The sequence below is a fragment of the Triticum aestivum genome, chromosome 6B (assembly GCF_018294505.1).
Source record: "Triticum aestivum cultivar Chinese Spring chromosome 6B, IWGSC CS RefSeq v2.1, whole genome shotgun sequence".
Classification (NCBI taxonomy): Eukaryota; Viridiplantae; Streptophyta; class Magnoliopsida; order Poales; family Poaceae; genus Triticum; species Triticum aestivum.
This window is the reverse complement of record NC_057810.1, coordinates 157,191,634-157,210,923: the sequence shown is the minus strand read 5'-3', so window position 1 is coordinate 157,210,923 and position 19,290 is coordinate 157,191,634. Positions and strand designations below refer to the sequence as shown.

Here is a 19,290-nt window from a genome sequence, read left to right as displayed (position 1 = left end):
AGGGGAAGGCAACCCCCTTGGTCTCTGTCCTTTTAATAAACCGAAATGTAAGCCACGAGGCTGATTAAATATCGACTTCTCCTCCGTCTCACGCATCTAATTTCTGATGCATCCATCCCCGTTGTATTATTATTTTTTTACGAGGGAATCCCCGTTGAATACTACTCCATTTGTTACAAATATAAGATGTTCGCTTTTTTCCAAACCATATGTATACATACATGCTTTAGTCTTAATGTGTTTGCTCATTCATCCGGTCTGTATGCAGTCAATATTGAAGTATCCAAAACAAAAACATCTTATACTCCCTCCGTTTCTAAATATAAGTCTTTTTAGAGATTTCAAATGGACTACAACATACGGATGTATATAGACATATTTTAGAGTGTAGATTCACTCATTTTACTCCGTATGTAGTCCCTTGTTGGAATCTCTAAAAAGACTTACATTTGGGAACAGAGAGAGTATTTATGAACGGTCCTTCTCCTGCAATCGCTTGTGGTAATTCCGAAAGAATTTGTTTAAATAAGTCTCCCGGTGTGAATTAAAGACAGCGTCAGCAGCAGAATTCCCTCAATCAAAAGAAGGAAAAATGACAGCGTCAGCAGAAAATTGTACTACTAGTGCTCCTAGGGGCGTTCTCGTCATTTCCGAATAAAGAGGAGGAAAAAAAATAAAGCGAAGCGTTGAAAAGGGCAGCGAGGTGAGGCGATGATGGCGAAGTTTAGAGAGAGAGAGAGAGAGGGGTGCAGCACTAGACGTTGGTTGCTTTGGAGTCGTATGCATCACCCTGCTTTCTCTCTCTATCTCTACCCCGGGCCGCGGACTTTCTCTCTCTTTCTCCCCGTCGTCGTCCCTCCCACCGAGTCATCTCATCCCACCACGCACCGAACGAAACAGGGGAGAATGCCCATATAAAAATATCGGTTTCCTCGCGGGGGCATGGAAAAGTTGGGGTTTTTATGCCTGCGGGGGTAGGAAGTAGTAGGAGTAGTAGTCGGCTCGTGGTGGTGGTGGTGGTGGTGGACCGGTGGCGCTGCGAATCCGAGGGAATAGAAAGGCGCTCCTCTCCTCCTCCATTTGGCGAGTCAGAGAGAGAGAGAGAGGGAGGGAGGGAGAGTCAGAGGAGAAAGGTTCTAGTCAGAGAGAGAGAGAGATAGAGAGAGGTTGGGAGGGAAGAAGGAGGCGGCGGCGTTCCCGTCTCTGTCGGGGGGTTTCCAGCTCTCTCCGGCCGGCGGCACGGCGCGACCTCGTCCGCGGTGCGTCTCTCTCTCTGCCCCCCTGTCCCCTCTTCATTCCTTCTCCTGGTTCTCCCCCTTTCGGCAATTTTGAAGATTTGGCATGGATCCGCGCCGCTGTGTACGGATTTTTTTCCTCCCAGCACTTTTTACTTCGTCGTGTAGCCGTATCTGTGTGAGTTATTTCTTGTTTGCCCCCTTGTGGTGTCCGTTCGGCGAGTTTAGCATAACTAATTTTGGGTTTAGGGATCTTCTTGATTACTCTTTTTCTTGGTGCGTGTTGGATGGGTTTAACTTGCTGCCTTTCGGCTAGTTGCCGCATAGATTTTGATTAATTTCCTGTGCGGAATCTGCTCCAGTTTTTTTTTTCTATAAGTGTGTTGATTAGTTTACTGTGCTGCCTGATTCATCAGGGCATGTGATCTTTGTGAAAAAGAAAAGAAACAAAGCAGGGCATGTGATGCTTCCATGTTGTTTTAGGATTCTTTCCCCAATTTCTGGAACTGCTTGTTTTTGTCTTCCGCTGAATGGTGGGTTGCGGTCGATCTCTTTAAATGTTTAGGCATTTCAGGTGGAATGTTTTCATACAATTTGTAGCACACAAGTAAGATGGCTTGGTTTTTCCTCTCTTGCACATTTGAATTATACACTTGGTGGCCATAGTAAATTCCTAATTCTCAATGGTACTATTGCTCAAGCACATGGTATGAGATGTTATGTGACAAAGCAAGATCATTATGATCCATAACCATTTTTTCCTGACAAATGATGTGATGCTGTCATGAACTAGGCTGGGGTACCTGAAAGCTTTAGGTTGCACATTACTTGGTCAAGGGAGGTGATAGGTGTGAGGCAAATTAATTGGATCCGTATCTAGTTAACTAGGCTGATCTGGAAAGTTGCTGTTGTACCATCTTGTAGTAGCTTCTTAGGTTTATGATGATATTGCTGTAGTGATGGGGATGCAGAGTCTTGCTGCTTTTATTGCTTATGGGAGCGACAGACTAAGTTGACATGCTGCTTTATAACATGCAGGCTGTCATGAAAAGATACATTTGGTAGGCAAAGCTCAGCATGGGTTCAGGAAATCTGGTGATGAAGAAGGTGGTGAAGCCCAGCTCTTTTGATCTCGACATACAGCTCGACAAGAGTTGGACGGAGGACGTTACTTGCCCGATCTGTCTCGATTTCCCTCACAACGCGGTCTTGCTGAGGTGCACATCTTATGAGAAGGGTTGCCGGCCGTTCGTATGCGACACCGACAAGTCCCGTTCGAACTGCCTCGAGCGGTTTAAGAGTGCCCATGGGCAGCCGGTGAACGTGAAGGTCTCGGCCGTTAACATCGCCCCCCGTGACAGCATCCATTTCATCTCTTCAAACACAAACAACCACCCGGCTTGCCCGTTGTGTAGAGGCGATGTCATCGGGTGGGCTGTCATCGGCGAGGCGCGACAGCACCTCAACCAGAAGAAAAGATGCTGCGAAGAGAGCTGCTGTTCATACATTGGCAACTTCCACGAGCTTCAGAAGCACACCCAGCAGAAGCACCCGAACTCGCGCCCTTCGGAGATCGACCCCGCTCGCCGAGTTGACTGGGAGAATTTCCAGCAGTCGTCTGATATCATCGACGTCTTGAGCACGATACACGCGCAGGTGCCTAACAGCATAGTTCTGGGAGACTATGTCATCGAGTATGGGGACGATGATGCTGGAGACGACTATGAAGTTCTCCACAGGGTCAGGGGAAACTGGTGGACGTCCTGTATTTTCTGTAAGTCGTTCGGGTCTTCGAGAGGCCGGAGAAGAGCAAGGACAAGGGAAAGGAGAAGTGGTGGAAGGAGGGCCGGCAACAGGTCTGGTCAGGAAAGCTTCACCATCGACGTTCCAGCCCGAGCAGTTGACATAAGGGAAATCAGATTTGATGGAATAGATGATGAATATCTTGTTACAGGGGCAATGCCTAGTGCAGCATCCAGGAGAATGGCCAGTCATTACAGGTGTGTGCATATACTTTGCTTCCCCTGTTTACTGTCATTTTTTTTAAAAGGGCCGCTTTCTGTCATTGGCCTGTGGCTAAGAGAATTACCTCTCTCTGGCCATCGAAGAGTAGTAACATTTTTATGCTTTCAAGGATCAATAAGGCGCCACTTTAACCACTACTAGATTTTATTGTCCTGAACAATTTCTTTATCCTTTCAAATTCAGCGCTAGTGTATGCCGCATTTATAACTGTAAAAACAGTTATATTACCAGAAACTGTTAACAAATCCTAGCTGCTCATGTTTCACTTCGGCAGTCTCTGAAACACCATTTCTTTTTCTTTTCTTTTTTTGATCAATCCAGGGATCCCAGGTATGTCCGCCGACGCGCGCACGCCTAGGATCGCAATGCAGCAGCAATCAGGAAGTTCAGAAGCATCCCACCTCCACCGCCTGTTTTCATTCCTTGTCCTCTTCTCTCTGCTATCCAAGCCCGTATTTCGTGTGCATAGACGATAGCAGCAGCAGGCCTTCCCCCGTTATTGTTCACAGGTCTCTACCATTTTTAGGTTCTTCATTCATGTAAATATTCAGCTTTCACTACCTTATTATAGCAATGTATGCCTCGGTTTCCGTCCGCGAAACCACTGTATGTGAAAAACAACCGCCGTGCGCGATAATAGTCGGAGAAAGGCTTTGGAATGGATTTCTCTTTCCTGTAGAAAGAAGGTTGTGATTTGGGATCGTAACCGGTCCGCCTCTGCGCGTTTCGTTATGTCTCCTGCTACCCAAGACTCACTGAATCCAGTGTGCACGTACATTTTACCGTCATTGTTCGTCAGGAAACAGGCCTTGCCGTCCGTTTTATAGGTTGCATCTTTCTTTACAAGATGCAACAGCTGATGATGCTCAGTTAACTTGCTTGCACGGCTTGATCATCGGCCGTGGCCACGGAACCATGGTTTACATAGTAATACTACTTGTCATGTCATGGTTGCAGCAGCATTGGGATAGCTGTTGTTTTCAGTAAACCACGCTTTGCGCCACGCAATTCGACGATATTTGCGCAAGTAGCGGGGGTTCCTAACTGTTCACGCAAAAGCAACTACTGGCATCCAATCAGGGGCTGGAAACGGGGGTTTGTTAGAGCTGGTGGGAGCTTTCATTCTTCCCAGAAACCAGGTCCCAAAGTGGCATCATAAGGGATCCGGCTCCCTGCGGGCCCACGTGTCAGTGAGGGAACTGTAGGGTGCCGTACGGCAGGGATCCTCGTCCCATCATAAGTATGTACAAAAGGGCCCGTGCGTTACAACGGGAGAAAAAAAATACCATACATACTTGTTTTACAAAAAATGTTCTATAATCTGAGATTTTGTAGCCATTTCTTAAATACATGAAGAGTTAAAAATGTTGTTAAAAAGATACATGATTTTTTAATCATAAAAGGAGATTTTTTTTTTTGGAAAAGAACACTTTTTTACGGTTTCATGTTGAAGCAGGTACTTGCGCCCCTATTTCATCACTATTTCTAGTCATACATGTCATATGTATTGGTCCCTGTTTCATCACTATTTATTTCTTAATAAACTTGTCTTTTTTTTTCTTATCAAACTTGTCTTTTATTTTATTTTTTGTCATGCATGCCTCCTTTTTTACCCTTTTCATGCATGTCCTCTTTTTTCTTCTTCTTATATATAGGAGAATAGTGCAACATCTCATCTTTATCGGATCTCTGCATTTTCTCTTTTATTTATTTTTAATTTGATGTCCAATGCTGATTTTGCTGAGGTGTTCATCCCCAACCTAAATCAGTACCGGTGTGAAAAAAAGATGAATAATGCATTGTTGATTAACATTGCAGCCTAGATAGTATTTTTTTTAAATTGTTAGCAGTTAAAATAACATCATATTTAGATTCTACATATTTCTCTAATCAAATTTCATATATAATATGTTAAATTTGAAGTTACGGTTTAAAAGATATGAGTATTTTAAAAAACATTTAATATGTACTGCAGGTTTAATGCCAGAAACATCAGGGGTTTTCTACAAAATAGCATGACGGACTAAGAATACCTATTTCTTTTATTAGTAAAAAAAAATAGGTATAGATATAGATATCAACTTATGGCCATTATTTATTTTGTAGAAAGATCCTTGTAAGCTGTGAAAATTACAATCCACAACAAATGTCGCGGGGAAGCAAAACTCTCCCTGTTTTTCCATACAACCAGTCCTGATAACTTTTTAGCTACAATCAGAGTTACAACTTACAAAGGTATAAACTGAAAAAGTTTTTGTCAGCGGTATTAGTAAACAAACAATGTGAGAGGAGAGTAACCAAGCAGCTCGCGGAAAACATACAAGGTACAGAAAAGCAAAGCTCAACATAACCGGTGGGCGGTTGAAATTTCAGGACCAATTACAACATCATCAGTGTCGCCACGGCAGTGCCAGGGGGCCGAGCCACATAAGTGTTGCGCCGGAGACTCCAGGTATACGACGCCAGTCCCTTTTGTGTTCCCTATCAGAGTGCTGGAAACATCTGACGAGAACAACACACATTGAGGGTTATGGATGATGATTAGTTACCTTGTAGTAGACCAAACAAACAGCAGCAGCGGAGAGAACGTATTCCTACTTCATAGACTACACGAGGCGACTCTGAAACACTGCTAGAGTAGCCAGGTTTGATCTACTAGAGACTAGTCTTCCCATTTGCATGGCTTTCAGGAACCGGTGAGCTTTGCTGGAGACTTTCTGGTCTCAAACTAACGAGCTCGCCAGAGAGAGCTCGTGTATTTCAGTCAGCGTCCACTCCTCTCCAGTTTGTCCTCCAAGAACTATTGCCTTTGATCCTTCCATGACACACGTGCTGTGTCCCCAGGCAAACCTCGGAGGGCGCCCTGGGACGTTCAGTATTCTCCAGGTGGGTTTCTCTTCGGTCGGATCCAGGAGGTAGAGCTGTGAAGCGGAGTGAAGACCTGCTACTGAGCCACCAAATATCATAATTCTACCTCCCGGTAGGCTCACGGCAACATGATCAAGGCGAGGAGGCGGACCAACCCCAGCGGGGTTACATGCTCCTGGCATTCCACTACCGGTGATGCACCGCCAGGACGGCACAGCATCACTCAAGTCCATTGTGAATACATCGCCAGACCTGAGTCGCAAAGGGCCGCTTTTGGCAAGGCCACCAAACATCAGGATTTTCCGGCCATCGTAGACAGAGAGCGAGTGCCCCAACCTAGAAGGCGGAGTCCAAGGTGCAGGTATCTCCCTCCAAACAGGCCTTTCCATTGTTACATCCAGAAGATGGGTATCACTTAGGAGCACACCAGAGTCGGCACAGCCACCAGAAACCACCAGCTTTGATCCATCCAGTGTGCAAGAGCTATGCCATGACCGTGGAACCGGTGGTGTAAGGCCAAAAATCTCACGCCATGTAGGATGTTTTGCATCCAAATCCAGAATAAACACGTCATTGAGCAGGCCCTGGCCTCCACATCCACCAAACAGAACCAACAGCGATCCATTTAGGCATGACAGGGTATGGCCCCAGCGGCCAGGAGGAGCCAACCCCACATTGACGTGCCTCCACTCTGGCTTGCTCGCACTCAAATCCAGCACAAATGTATCATTCATCGGCTGTGCGTTAACACCTTCCCCACCGAACAGGACAACACGGTTTCCTACAGCACAAGCACTGAAGTTACAGCGAGATGGCTCCACTGAACCCCCGATCGTCAATTTCTTCCAGGTGACGGCTTCCAGTGTAGTCAACTCCCTTGCTAGCCGTCCCCATGCCAAACTTTTTGTGCCAGCCACATTCTCAAGAGCCCGAGTTGCGTCGTTGCCCCATGCATTCTGACAAACCATTCTCCAAAGGTGATCATTCTTTGTCATGTGATACAAACGTTTACATACAGAGTTCACAGACGCTATATCCCTAGGTGACAATCTTGATAGGATCTTCTGGCACAGTACCTCATCACTCAGTTGGAAGAGATGAGAATACTCAGAGCAAAAGTTACCCTTCCCTGTTGGACTTGGCCGGAGGGTATTATCTGGTGTAATCCATATTGATCTCACAACTTCCTTTGCCATAGAGCCAGGCAAAGGTCCCAAATCAACATTACAATCGTTGAAGAACTGAATGCCCATATAATGGGTTATTGTTTCATCATCTCCATATATGGGCTTTAGTTGCAGACTCGTCATAAATGGGGAACCATCTTTCCTAAAATTCAGCAGATCACCCTGGAACCCAGTTCCTTCCTCTAGGCATCTCTGAATCTCAGTAACTACTATAGCATCAACAAGAGGATGTCTCCTCTGAGCAAATGGTCCTCTGCATTGCAAAAACCGGCTGCAGAAAAGATACCAAAACAATTGTCAATAACAGAGGTAAAATAAGAAAAGTAAAATGGCGAATGTAACGTGTTCAACTAAGTTACGTGATAACTCAAAATCGAAATCAAACATTGAGAAATTGACCAAATATATTACATTAGCAAAGATGAAATGTATATTGGTGTTGCTAGCAAGTTGATTAATAGCTCGACTATATGTACTATTTCTTTTATTTCTGTCCATGATGGTATGATAAGTAATAACATCAGCAAAACAAGTTATGTTCAGGAGATCCTCACAACTTCACTATTTAAGCACCCAAAAATTGAGTTGTCTCAACTACTTTAGCCCCCATAATACTGAAGACCACCATTAGTTCAGCCACCTCTACCAAAGCTCCCATTATTATCTTGCATAAACAACATAGGAGTGCATATGTGTATCCAGAAAACTTCTAAACAGATGTATTAGTAGAACAGTTTACAGCGCTGAACGATCTAATGTATTTTGTTTACCTTCCTCTAAAACATTTGATGTTCATCTAATCCCGCCTTGTTGCACACACACACACACACAAAAAAAAACTCTTGTATATCAGGCAGAGAGCCTTTAACTAAGTATTAGTTGCTGTTTCAGCTTTTAATTGACATTTCATTATTTCAATTTATTCTAACAAGAAAAATATATTTTTATGATGTTTTGTCAAGTGAACACCGTTTCATGAACATATAGCCACATCTCTCAAACATCATCAACCACAAACTGATCGTTTTCCTTTCTGCTCAGCTTTGTTAAATAATAATTAGACCTGATGCTAAATTGGTGGTGATCCTTCTTACTGCTTCTCCACATAGCATAATTTTTTCAAGCCTAAGACAGTTGACTAGCTGAATATTTAATCTTAGACCACACTTCTAGCAACAAAAAAAAAACTGATAGAGTTAACTTTTTTCAAAATAGAAGGTCACCAACCAGGGAAGTACTACTAGAGGAAGGGCAAGCAAAATTAAAGGTAGTGTTAAAAACCAAGAGTTGATTATAGAATCCACAAACACTCTAGTTATTTCACACTATATAAACTCAAAGAGGACTGACATCCTAATAAAAAGCAGGCAGGTGTTCCATCCTAAATTAATTTCCAATGAATAATTAACAGGAGCACAACACCTGAAGACAAAGATAACTCATCGTAGAAGTGCAACCATATAGTAACTAACTGGTTAGTTTTTTGTTGGAGTAGAAGAGCAGATAGGCAGCTAACCAACCACATATCACTTTAATTGTTAGTATGGTCTCTTTCTGATGCTTCTGATCTGATGTTTTAAGTAATTAACATTAACATCATGATTCCAGTTGATGTTTTTTCCGTGTCAACAAAGCCCTTAACTGGACTAGAATACTCTGGACTCCTAACTACGATATGGCTTCCTTTACTGCTCTCAGTGGGGAATTAGATGCATGTTCTCAGAGACTCAGAGTGGAGCTAGATGTGTGTATCTCTTTCGTCGAAATTCACCTAATATGAATCACTGAAAAGTAAGTGTTCATGGGCCCAATTGCAGCACCCACAAACAAACGGTGAGCTCATGTCTCTCACTAACCATCTGCCTCATTTGACACTGATGGTATCAGCACCAAACAGATTATATATACTAGTATACACTAACTAATTTTGCAAACCAAAAATGAACTACTAGTTCCTGCTCTTTATTCCACTAAATCACTTTCAATCCAATAACTAGCATTAGCAGCATGTACTCAGAAGCCAGATCCCCCACAACACATAAACCAGCACCACCCACACACCCATGGCGTGTCGCCAAAGCTCGAACTCGCCGCATGCCCAAACCATAACTAATACTCTGACTCCTAACTACAATATGGCTTCCTTTACTGTTCTCAGCGGGGAGGTAGATCTACGTTCTCAGTGTGGAGCTAGATGTATGTATCTCCCTCATTGAAATCCATCAAATATAAAGCACTGAAAAGTAAGTGATCAGGGGCCCAATTGTAGGGCAAACAAACCGTGAGATCGTCTCCCTCTAACCATCTCCCTGATTTGACACAGATGGTGATGAATCACCAAACAGAATATATATACTAGTATCCGCCTAACTAATTTTGATTGCAAACCAGTTGAACTACGAATTCCTGCTCTATGTTCCACTAAATCAGTTCCAATCCAGTAACTAGTATTGTAGCAGTATGTACTCAGATCCCCCACAAAAGCACTAACCAACACCGCCCCGCGCCATGGGCGCGTGGCCGGGCAAAGCTCGAATTCGCCGCACGCCCAGACCGTAATCACTCGCAGAAGACAAAATCGGCGGGCTGAGAGGCAGGGGGGCACTCACCAGTTCCTGCCGAGCACCTCCTCGGCGTGGTACCCGGTGGCGTCCTCGAAGCCGCGGTTGACGTAGATGATGGGGAAGTCGGGCTCGAGCGCGTCGGACACGACGAGCCCGCAGGCGCCGCCGAGCACGCCCTCGATCGCCAGCGAGAACCCGCCGCCGCCCCGGCACCCATCCGCGCCCCACGGCCCGACCCCCTCCTCCTCCTCCTCCTCGTCCTCCTCCCCGCTGCCGTCCGAGTCGCTGTCCCACTCCATGGCCCGCCGAGAACCACTACCTATCCCATGGCGCGCGCTCGCTCGCTCCTCGCTAGGGTTGGCTCCTCTCTCGCTCGCTGCTCCTCCGCTGACGCCGCTGCTGCTGCTGGGGAAAAGTGGGAGTTCGTTGGGGGATTCGATTTAAATAGCCGGATTTAATCGGGGCGAGGAGGAAGAAGACGAAGCAACGAGTGGACGGACGACGCGGGGGCGGGGGCGGGGGCGGGCGAGAGCAAGTGGAGGACGACGAGAGGACGTGCCGGGTTTGGTTTGTGGGGGCGGGAGGGCGATATCGACCGTCCGTGGGAAGGGTGGACGGCGGGGATCTGCGGCTGGGCCGGCGTGCGCTGGCCGGTGGTTCTCTGGCCACTCCCGCTGAGCTGAGCACAAGGGACGGGGACAGGGTAGTGCGACCGGATCGATCAGTGCTGGTCTTTTCTTTTAAAGGGGCTTTGCTATATCGCACTCACTGTAATTTCATGAAATTGTACTGATTGGTTTTATGTTTATACAAAATTGTTTTATGATTTTTGTGTTTGTTGAGATGGAGAGGTAAGTTTGGACCGAGGCGGAGGCAGCGGCGATGCGCGGTGGAGACGATGTGGCGGCGAGGATGAACATTCGCGGTGCGGGGGTTAAAGGCCGCCGGTTGGGCTGGGCGGGAGGACGGGTTACCGGAGGTTGAGCTGGCGGTTTACGAAGAGGATAAAAGTCATTGGGTTTTAGACTCATCCAAATTGAGTTTATGTTTGGCGTGTTTTCAGGCGACTGTCGTATATGCAACCGCCTAGCATTATCCCCTAGCGTGCAAGATGTGAAATATCAAATATGGCATCTTCTATGTTACTAGCGTAAGAGAAATGAGCCTCTCTCACGTGTCGGGCCAGTAGGAGGGCTTGCGGGCCACATATGTCAGGCTCTAGGTTTTATTTTTCTCGTTTGGCTGGCTGGCCCACCTACCAGTTAATGCGTGGATTTTTTTTCTATGGCTTTCGGTCCCACATGTTGTTGTGGTTGTGCTAGAAGGTGGATGAGTTCACGAAGTAGGTTGTGTTGTCTGACGGCGGGAACAAAGGTGGAGGATGCACTGACAAAGTGGTAGTGCAGTAAGAGGCAATTTCTCGGAGTACCCGACTCCCTGCGACCCCTGACCCGCCAAATTCCCGTACTCTTCTCATCTCCCCTTACACAACTGCTATGGCACCATCGGCCTGCACGCATACACATCCACGGTGCTTCTTTGCCACTCCTCTAAGAACAAGGGACGGGGACATGGCAGTGCGACGAGATGGTTGAGTGTTGTTTTTTTACATGGGCTTTGTTGTATTGCAGTCGACCGCAATTTCACGAAATCGTAATCTGATTTTGTCATTACATATGTGCATTGTTCGTGATTCGTGGTTATTGAGCCAAATCATGAGACATCGTGCAATGGAGGCACGTTTGGACGGAGCCAAAGGTGGCGAAGAATTCGAAGTGGAGATGACGTCAAGGATGAAGATTCGCGGGTGAGGTTAGGGGTCTGAGTTGGGACATCTACGTCGGAGAAGACGACGAGGCATGACAGGGTTAGAGAGAGACTGAGGCTAGCGGCAAGATGGTGGCTATGGGAGGACAATGTGGTGAGGCAATGTGGTAGCGGTTCCAGGCATGAACGGGAAGGGCGTTGGTTCGGCCTGATGGGAGAGCGGCTAGACATAAAACTGACGGTTGAGGTCGAAGATAAAAATCATTGCATTTTAACTCATCCAAATTGATAAAGTTTAGGTGCATTTCAGGACAACTATTGTACATATGCAATATCCTAATATTATTCTTTGGTGTGGGCAAAATGTGAAATATACAATACATATTCTGCTTTCCATACAAAGATAGAGGGCGTTTAATAACACAGATGTGGCAGCAACGTTGGCTCGGGTGACCAAAACTACCCATGATTCTAAAAATGTTTTTTTAATGGGACTGCGGCAGGTTTACGCCTGCCTAAAGACTTCCATTCCAAGCCACAAGGGGCATCAAACAAGTTCACAAGAAGATTTATGAGGAGAAAATGGAAAACAAAAGTTCCATGAAAGTAACTACATCGTTTTAATATATTGTGATGTCTTAACGTAAAATGGTCATGGGCTCTCCTTGTATATTCCCATGACGCGGCACCTAACCGATGCACGAGGTGTTCCATTGGATTATGAATTGGCTAGATGCATCTACAACATCTACCTTTCTCTTTTCTTACGGTTAGAGAGCTGGTGTATATATTCTATTAGTAAACATGCCCGTGCGTTGCACTGGAAGAAAAAAAATGATGTGCTTTGCTGGGAAGCAAATGCCAATTATCTCTACTCCTAATGGACGAGTTGGTTGAATAGTCTTCGTCCGGTTAATTTTCGTCCGGTTTATTTTCGTCTCACCTTCCACCACCCATCCCACGTTAATTTTTTCTTTTTCGCACTTAAAACCGAATCGTGTTTGATACTCCTTCCATTTATTCGTGCTTGCTTTGATTAGTTGTCGATTCAATTCAATCATGTAAATATTTGGTGATTAAGAATTCAGAAATAATACCATATACATGAGATCACCTTCCAAATGGATCAACTCCCTTTCCGATTTATTTCTCCCACCGATCCCCTTCCATACTTAGCTCCCAAAATAAACCATATCACCACGCATGAAAAAAAATCCCATAGAACACCGCTCCCCTCCATCCCCTCGAACTATCATTTTGTCCTAGGTCGATCCCCTCGATCGCGGCCTCCGCCGTACGATCTCGCCGCCGCCGTATGGGATCACCTACGACGTACAATCTCGCCGCCACCGCAAGCCTTTCCTCCCACCCCGCCTCCTCTCGTCTCTTTGCCCCCGATCTAGATGGCGCCTCCAATCTCGGCGGGGCGGCGACCTCGAGCGACGGCAGCACCGCTGGATCTCCTCCACCCCCACTCAATCAATACTGGTACCCGAGGCTCTCCTCCTCGACCGACCGCGAGCAACGCCGCCGCCTCACCGTCTTCTTCTACCATCACCAACCGCCTGCTCGCGTCCCCGCCATCCCCTTGTTTGTGGTCTGTGATGGAGTGAAGTATCGATGACCATCACCTCTCCCCCGCCATCATATTCCCTAGAGGTGGATACAAAGCTTTGGGATGACCCACTCGGTGCCGGCTGGAACACCCACGACGCCGGGCTCCTCGGCGTGGCTCCCGCGAGAATGGGTGCACATCGGAATCTGTCCTGGTTTGTGTTGATTGTACGTAGCTTTTTAAGTTTCTTGATCAAATGGTGTTTGATCGGATTTTTTTTTTGTCAGCAACGCCAGCGATTCCATGGCGAAGTGATTGTGTTCGACAACAGTAACTTGGGTTGGTTTCCATCTATAGATTGTAGATGGGAAATGATACCTGGTGGAGGCAATGTTCTGTACAAGTGTTTGATTAGAACGACACTGCAAATAAATTGGTGACAAGAGGCAAATTCTTGCGGTGCCCGATGAGGACATACTCCTACGTCGATCCATGTACGAACTGGGAGCAGCATCGATCCGATGAACGCACAAGGAATATCCAACAGATTACCCTTACTACTATATTTTTTATCCATGAATGTCATCTTGGGCCCCTGTACGATTTGATTACATGATGTTGTGTCCTCAAACTTTACTCTGAGTTATTTGTTAGATGCTCGGTGAAATTCAGAATTATTTTTCTTCTGTCTTCCCAGTGATGGAAGGTAGATTGAGCTGATAAATTTCTGCACCCACCTTGAGGTCCATAACGTTCTCCTAATTGTATGCAGCACAATCGTAAAGATGTATTTGTTTGAGGGAGAGGACTGTCTCTTATCAGAAGCAACATTATGTGATCATCATGTGTTGGATCTTGGTCCCCTGTATGAGTTGAATACATGATGTAGTGTCCTCAACATTTACTCTGAATTATATGTTAGATGCTCGATGAAATTCACAGCTAAGCGTTTTTTTTCTTTTGTCGTGCCAGTGATGGAAGGTAGATTGAGCTGAAAATTTTCTGCACCCACCTTGAGGTCCATAAGGTTCTCCTAATTATATGCAGCCCAATCGTAAAGATATATTTGTTTGCGGAGAAGACTATCAGTTATCAGAAGCAACATTATGTGATCATCATGTGTGAGAGAGACGGCAAGAGTATGTGATATTTATTTCTGTGTGGACTACTAATATGTATTGACTGTTCATGTTGCTACAGTAGGTTCATGATTGATTATGGCAACAAGGAAATCACTCGAGAAGGATTTTATTAGTATGCACACTTTGAGACTTGAGAGGCTGTTATTGATTAAGGAATCTATGTCTGCTAGAGAGGCCGATGCCAAATCAGCATCGGAAAAGGGCAAGATAAGGGGACTGAGGTGAAGTCCTTTCTTCTCTGTCTCTATGCTATGCTGATACGTTCAAACCAGCATTTTAAATATCGATACCTATAATTCATTGATTAGCTCAAACAAATGATACTAGACAGAAGAATACTGCAATTGATCTATGAAAATTTGTTAGATTTTAGTATCTATCTAACATCTAAGAGAAAAAATGTGATGAACATTTTCTCACAAGGTTATGTATATCTTTAAAATTTGGTACTGAGAGAAGGCCTTAAATGCTTGCAAATCCTCTGTTTTAAGAGCAGCACCTGGATCCAACGAACCAAATATGCAAGCACGCAATACAATGATGTTTTTTCTTCTCCATTACTGAATCTTCTTTTTATAAGTATTTAGTTTGGAAGGCAGTATCTAGATATTCGGAGAGATTGGTTGCACGCTGCGAGTTTATCCGATTCAGATCCATGTCTTCTTTCGTACTGCATCTTCTAGCATTGCTGTTCGCAGGTTGTCCATGCTCCTTTAGATCCTTTCTCAATGGATATTCAGATTTTTTTTATATGGTTGCAAACATCCCTTGCTCCATGACAACACTCTGCCCCACCGTTCTACTATTGCTCAGTAGTTCACTTAACATTGGACTTAATAGTAAAACAAAGGTAAATTTGTGGAGTTAGACAATACAGTACACTGCTTCTCAATAGCCTAATAACTTCTATATTTTTTTCTATTGTGTTTAATTTCCATTTGCTCTAATTTTATTTTCTCAGAGACATTTCATTAGCTAATACGCCGGCCTTTTTTTACCCTTCTGATAGTACGAGTCGTCCAGTTTGTGTTGTGTGTTGGATGATACTTATGAAGGATATTTTAAATATCATGGATGAAATATATGTATCATGTTGTTTCGCTTAAATAATATTTTTGTATTTTCCCTCCTTTCCACTTTAGGACTATAAACTTTCGTTCTCTAAATGTTTTCTTTTTATACACGGGCTCAGTCTCTTTTCATCAGTGTTAATGACAACAAGTGAAAAGGTTTCTGCCATGCCAAGTAATAGCTTAGGTTAATGGCTAAAAGCAAGGTATATCACAATTCATCATTGCTTAAATCTATTGTAGACGCACTTCAATTATGTTCCGCAACTTGCTGACTTATGTTTTTAATATAATTTCATGTTGCTACACTATTCATGTCGTCAACAAACATTGTCTAATTGCCTGCTTAATGAGGCTAAGGCCGCGCTTGGATCATCGTTTTCAGCCCAAAACACCTGTAAAACATGCACCCGTACAAAAAAATCAGTTGTAACTGAGTTCAGTGCTTGGATGGTCGGTTTTGGGACATATTTACACTTGTTTTTAGAATACACCGATTTTCAGCCGGTATGCGAAACACTGGTCAACCCATCTATTTTGTACCTCCGTACTCTCTCTCTCTCTCTCTCTCTCTCTCTCTCGCGCGCGCGCGCGGGGGAAACCTAGGCGAGCGAGCAGGAGAACATGCACCGCCGGCAGAGTGCAATCTTATGAAATCACTATGGGACACAGTTCCAATAAAGAAAAGTTACACTTCGATCTTAGCGTCGTTAGCGGAGACAAGGATGTTTCCGGCCGCCATGCGCGCATCTTCTATAATTTCAACACCACTGGTAGGTCAGTAGCTGCGACCCACCCAAAAATCCCGTCAGTTCAACGCAGTTATGGTCGATTGAGAGCGAGCGACGGCCGGACTAAGGGCAGCAGCGGCAACTCTCATATTTCAGTTCTACTCTTCCATCTTGTGTTGGCTCTGGTGTACGACTACATGCGGTGGCGGCCTGTACAAGGGTCTGTCGATAATAGCTGAGCACGACAAGGCGACCCGAGGGAGATGGAGGAAGACCAGGTTAAATTAGTGAACTGCCCTATATGGAATCGCTAGAAAAAAATCATGTCAATTTCCTCTACCGCGCCTCCACTCTGCAAGAAAAAGAAGTCCAGGCTATAAACTCTAGACTGTTGGATTCATCTAGAACCCTAAAAAGATCGGTTTGATCTGTAACATATCATCTACAAAAATTGATTTTTTACATTTAAATATTTTTGCATTGCTCTTGACTAGATTGTTTTGTAGGGAGCATAGGAGAGCAAGATGGGGTGGTCTGCATCACCTTCAGTTGGCACATGCGCATGCACCTGCAGTAATCATTATCTTTCCCATGGTTAAGATGTATGATGCATGAACTTCTAATATTTTGATGTTAATTTCAAATGGCTGATGGAAGATAATTTGCTTCTAATAGTTGTTATGTATTGACCCTTGCTTGTTCTTGTTGTAGATGAAATTGACCTGATAGCTCTTATGTTAGCACTTTCTAAAGTTCACATTTATTACATGCCATTTGTGTGCTCAAGAAATATCTGGACAATCTTTTGCTAGCGGTAAGTTTCATGTTTGTGACTTTTTGCTATGTCAAACGAAGAACAGAAGCCCGAAGCCCGTTACTGTGTGAATAATGGCCTCCTTCTGAAGATATTTAATTCACCATGCTTATTCAGGTGCGAGTTATGTTTTTGACTGAGATATTTTTCCACTTTATTCCATGTTAAAAAATAAATTAGTATTCAGTTATTGTATGTGTGTGTTAGATGAGTTGTTTCTTTCCATCTTCAGGTCGAAGTAGTTGTTTGAGTGCATTAGCCTTTTCATTTTCTATTGCCGCGGTCTTTTTTATTCAACCTTGGTGTCCTTAAATTGCTTTGTTCATATATTTCAAAGATTATGAGTTTGATTTCTACCTGTGTACCTATGTTGGTATTCAGGTTAGCTTTCCCTATATAATTGTTGCATTTAATTTATTTATTTTTACTACACTTTGTGACCAGTTTGTGACGGAATGGTCTGATTGCTGATCCGGGGTTTTTGCATTAGCGATGAAGTAGATGAGTGCAATGTGGTTAAAGAAGGGAAAGGAACAATAAGACACTTGCTGTCATTCAACCTCTATTTTTTTCTTGTTATTTTGTTCCCTTGAAACAAATGGGCACTTGAAACAAGTTCTATTCAATTTTCCACTTTTTGGCTACCTAACAAGAGGCGCCCTGCAATCAGAATTTGATTTCGATTTACACCTATGTACATTCGACATCACTTGCACATATCAGATGCTATTTTTTTACTGCTTAATGTCCTATTACTACTGCAAAACTGGACATAAGAGTTTCTTCTCATCCAGCCCAGCTCCACGGGAATGGAATGAGAAAACGTGTAAATTTCTCTAATTCCATAATATTTAAAAATATTATGGTACGGATAGATACACATTAATAGATAATATAAAAATTATTTTTTATATAAAATTTGTTAAAATAGAAAAATATCTTGCTCCAGGTTGCGGTGCTGCTCCTATTACATAGAGCATGCTAGATTATTTTTTCCCTATGATTTCAAGATAATGTTCCTTTTATGATTGTAGAGCGAGATGAGATATTTTGAAGCGACATCAATTCTAGAGAAAGATGGACGATGTGCAGGGAAATGAGGGGTGGAGGAAAAGATGTCACTTGTCTTCTCAAAATTAGAGGGTTAAAGAGATAGGACAACTGCCAAGGAGGAAAGTGCAGATGAAGAGAGCAGATATGAAGGGGAAGGAGGGGCGGAGAAAAATATGTCACTTCTATTCTCAAGTAGAAGATGGTTTGAAGAGACATGACAACCACCGAGGAGGAAATAAGCATGAGCGAGAATTAACTCACATTTCTGAAATAGAACTAATGTTTGACAATGTCTTCTTTATTCCTGCAATGCAAGGGTAGCGGCGGCTGGGCTTGATTAATTGCACTCTTTGAAGGATTGACGATTGCTGCAGCGTCTGATCATGTGAGGGTAATAAATATTTTTCTTGCTAAAAAACCGTTGTCACTTGGAATAATATACGACGGGGGCCTCATTGGAGTTTATCTTATACCAAAAACCATGGACTGGTCAATATGAACTCATACGTGATGTCATGGGCATGATTACACTCTTTGGAGGATTCTCAAATGTGGCATCATCTGATTATGTGTGGGTTATAATATTCTTCTTACTAAAAAAACCGTTGTCAATATATGACCAGGGCCTCATTGGAGTTTATCTTATACTAAAAACCATTGAATTGTCAGTATAGATACTCAAATAATTCAAAAGGCCCGTAGCAACGCACGGGCATTCTACTAGTCATTAATTAGGTTGGCCAGGTAGAGGATAAGTTTGATGATGGCAGAAATGATGGATCAATTAACAATAGGATTCTTTGGGGCGCTAGTTCGAAACTTGTGACATGAATCCTAATCAACTAATCGGGTGGACAACCTTATCTTTAGACTAACATATTGATAACAAAACTATTCTACATGTAGTTCTTATTTTGAGTTACTGACATCAGACAATAAAAATATGGTATACTTCGTCCAACGTCCATGCATGCATACTTCTGTCGCTGACCGTGAAATCCTTATTGTATAGATGTTCTAACTTACTGTTCTATTACGATATATGTATGATTCTTTATTGTAATTGCGTCTTTGCTTAGTCTGTTGCGCCTCAGTTCACAATTAGATGCAATTTGCTTTGTTCTCCTTTTAGATGATTATCATTAAATAAAGTTAACACTATCATACATAGAATTATTAATGTCTTTAAATCATGGTGGTAGGATATAACAACTTCTGTAATTACCTTTGTTCAAGAAAGCAAGCTAGTTCATTAAAGTAGGCTATTTTTGTTTACTAT

At 43.7% G+C, this 19,290-nt stretch overlaps 2 protein-coding genes and 1 long non-coding RNA gene across 6 annotated transcripts; 2 read left to right on the top strand and 1 right to left on the bottom strand.

Annotated features, from left to right (window-relative positions):
- The first annotated feature begins 782 nt into the window (after positions 1 to 782).
- On the top strand, positions 783 to 3,945 carry LOC123136315 (uncharacterized). Its single transcript, XM_044555669.1, has 3 exons — positions 783 to 1,259; positions 2,274 to 3,235; positions 3,582 to 3,945. Exons 2-3 carry the CDS (start codon positions 2,313 to 2,315, stop codon positions 3,616 to 3,618), a joined length of 960 nt encoding a protein of 319 aa, XP_044411604.1. The 5' UTR covers positions 783 to 1,259; positions 2,274 to 2,312; the 3' UTR covers positions 3,619 to 3,945.
- A 1,437-nt stretch (positions 3,946 to 5,382) lies between these two features.
- LOC100682447 (putative adagio-like protein 2) lies at positions 5,383 to 10,410 on the bottom strand. The gene is made up of 2 exons (XM_044555666.1): positions 9,925 to 10,410; positions 5,383 to 7,586 (listed from the first exon to the last, which is right to left on the bottom strand). Exons 1-2 carry the CDS (start codon positions 10,176 to 10,178, stop codon positions 5,984 to 5,986), a joined length of 1,857 nt encoding a protein of 618 aa, XP_044411601.1. The 5' UTR covers positions 10,179 to 10,410; the 3' UTR covers positions 5,383 to 5,983.
- A 2,460-nt stretch (positions 10,411 to 12,870) lies between these two features.
- Positions 12,871 to 18,481, top strand: LOC123136314 (uncharacterized). Of its 4 annotated transcripts, none has more exons than XR_006466760.1 (4): positions 12,871 to 13,415; positions 13,489 to 14,086; positions 14,174 to 17,075; positions 17,993 to 18,481. It is a non-coding gene; the product is annotated as an uncharacterized lncRNA (long non-coding RNA). The 4 variants fall into 4 exon arrangements; XR_006466761.1 differs by having other exon boundaries at positions 13,489 to 14,564; positions 16,651 to 17,075; XR_006466762.1 differs by having other exon boundaries at positions 12,871 to 13,393; positions 13,489 to 17,075.
- Positions 18,482 to 19,290: the final 809 nt, after the last annotated feature.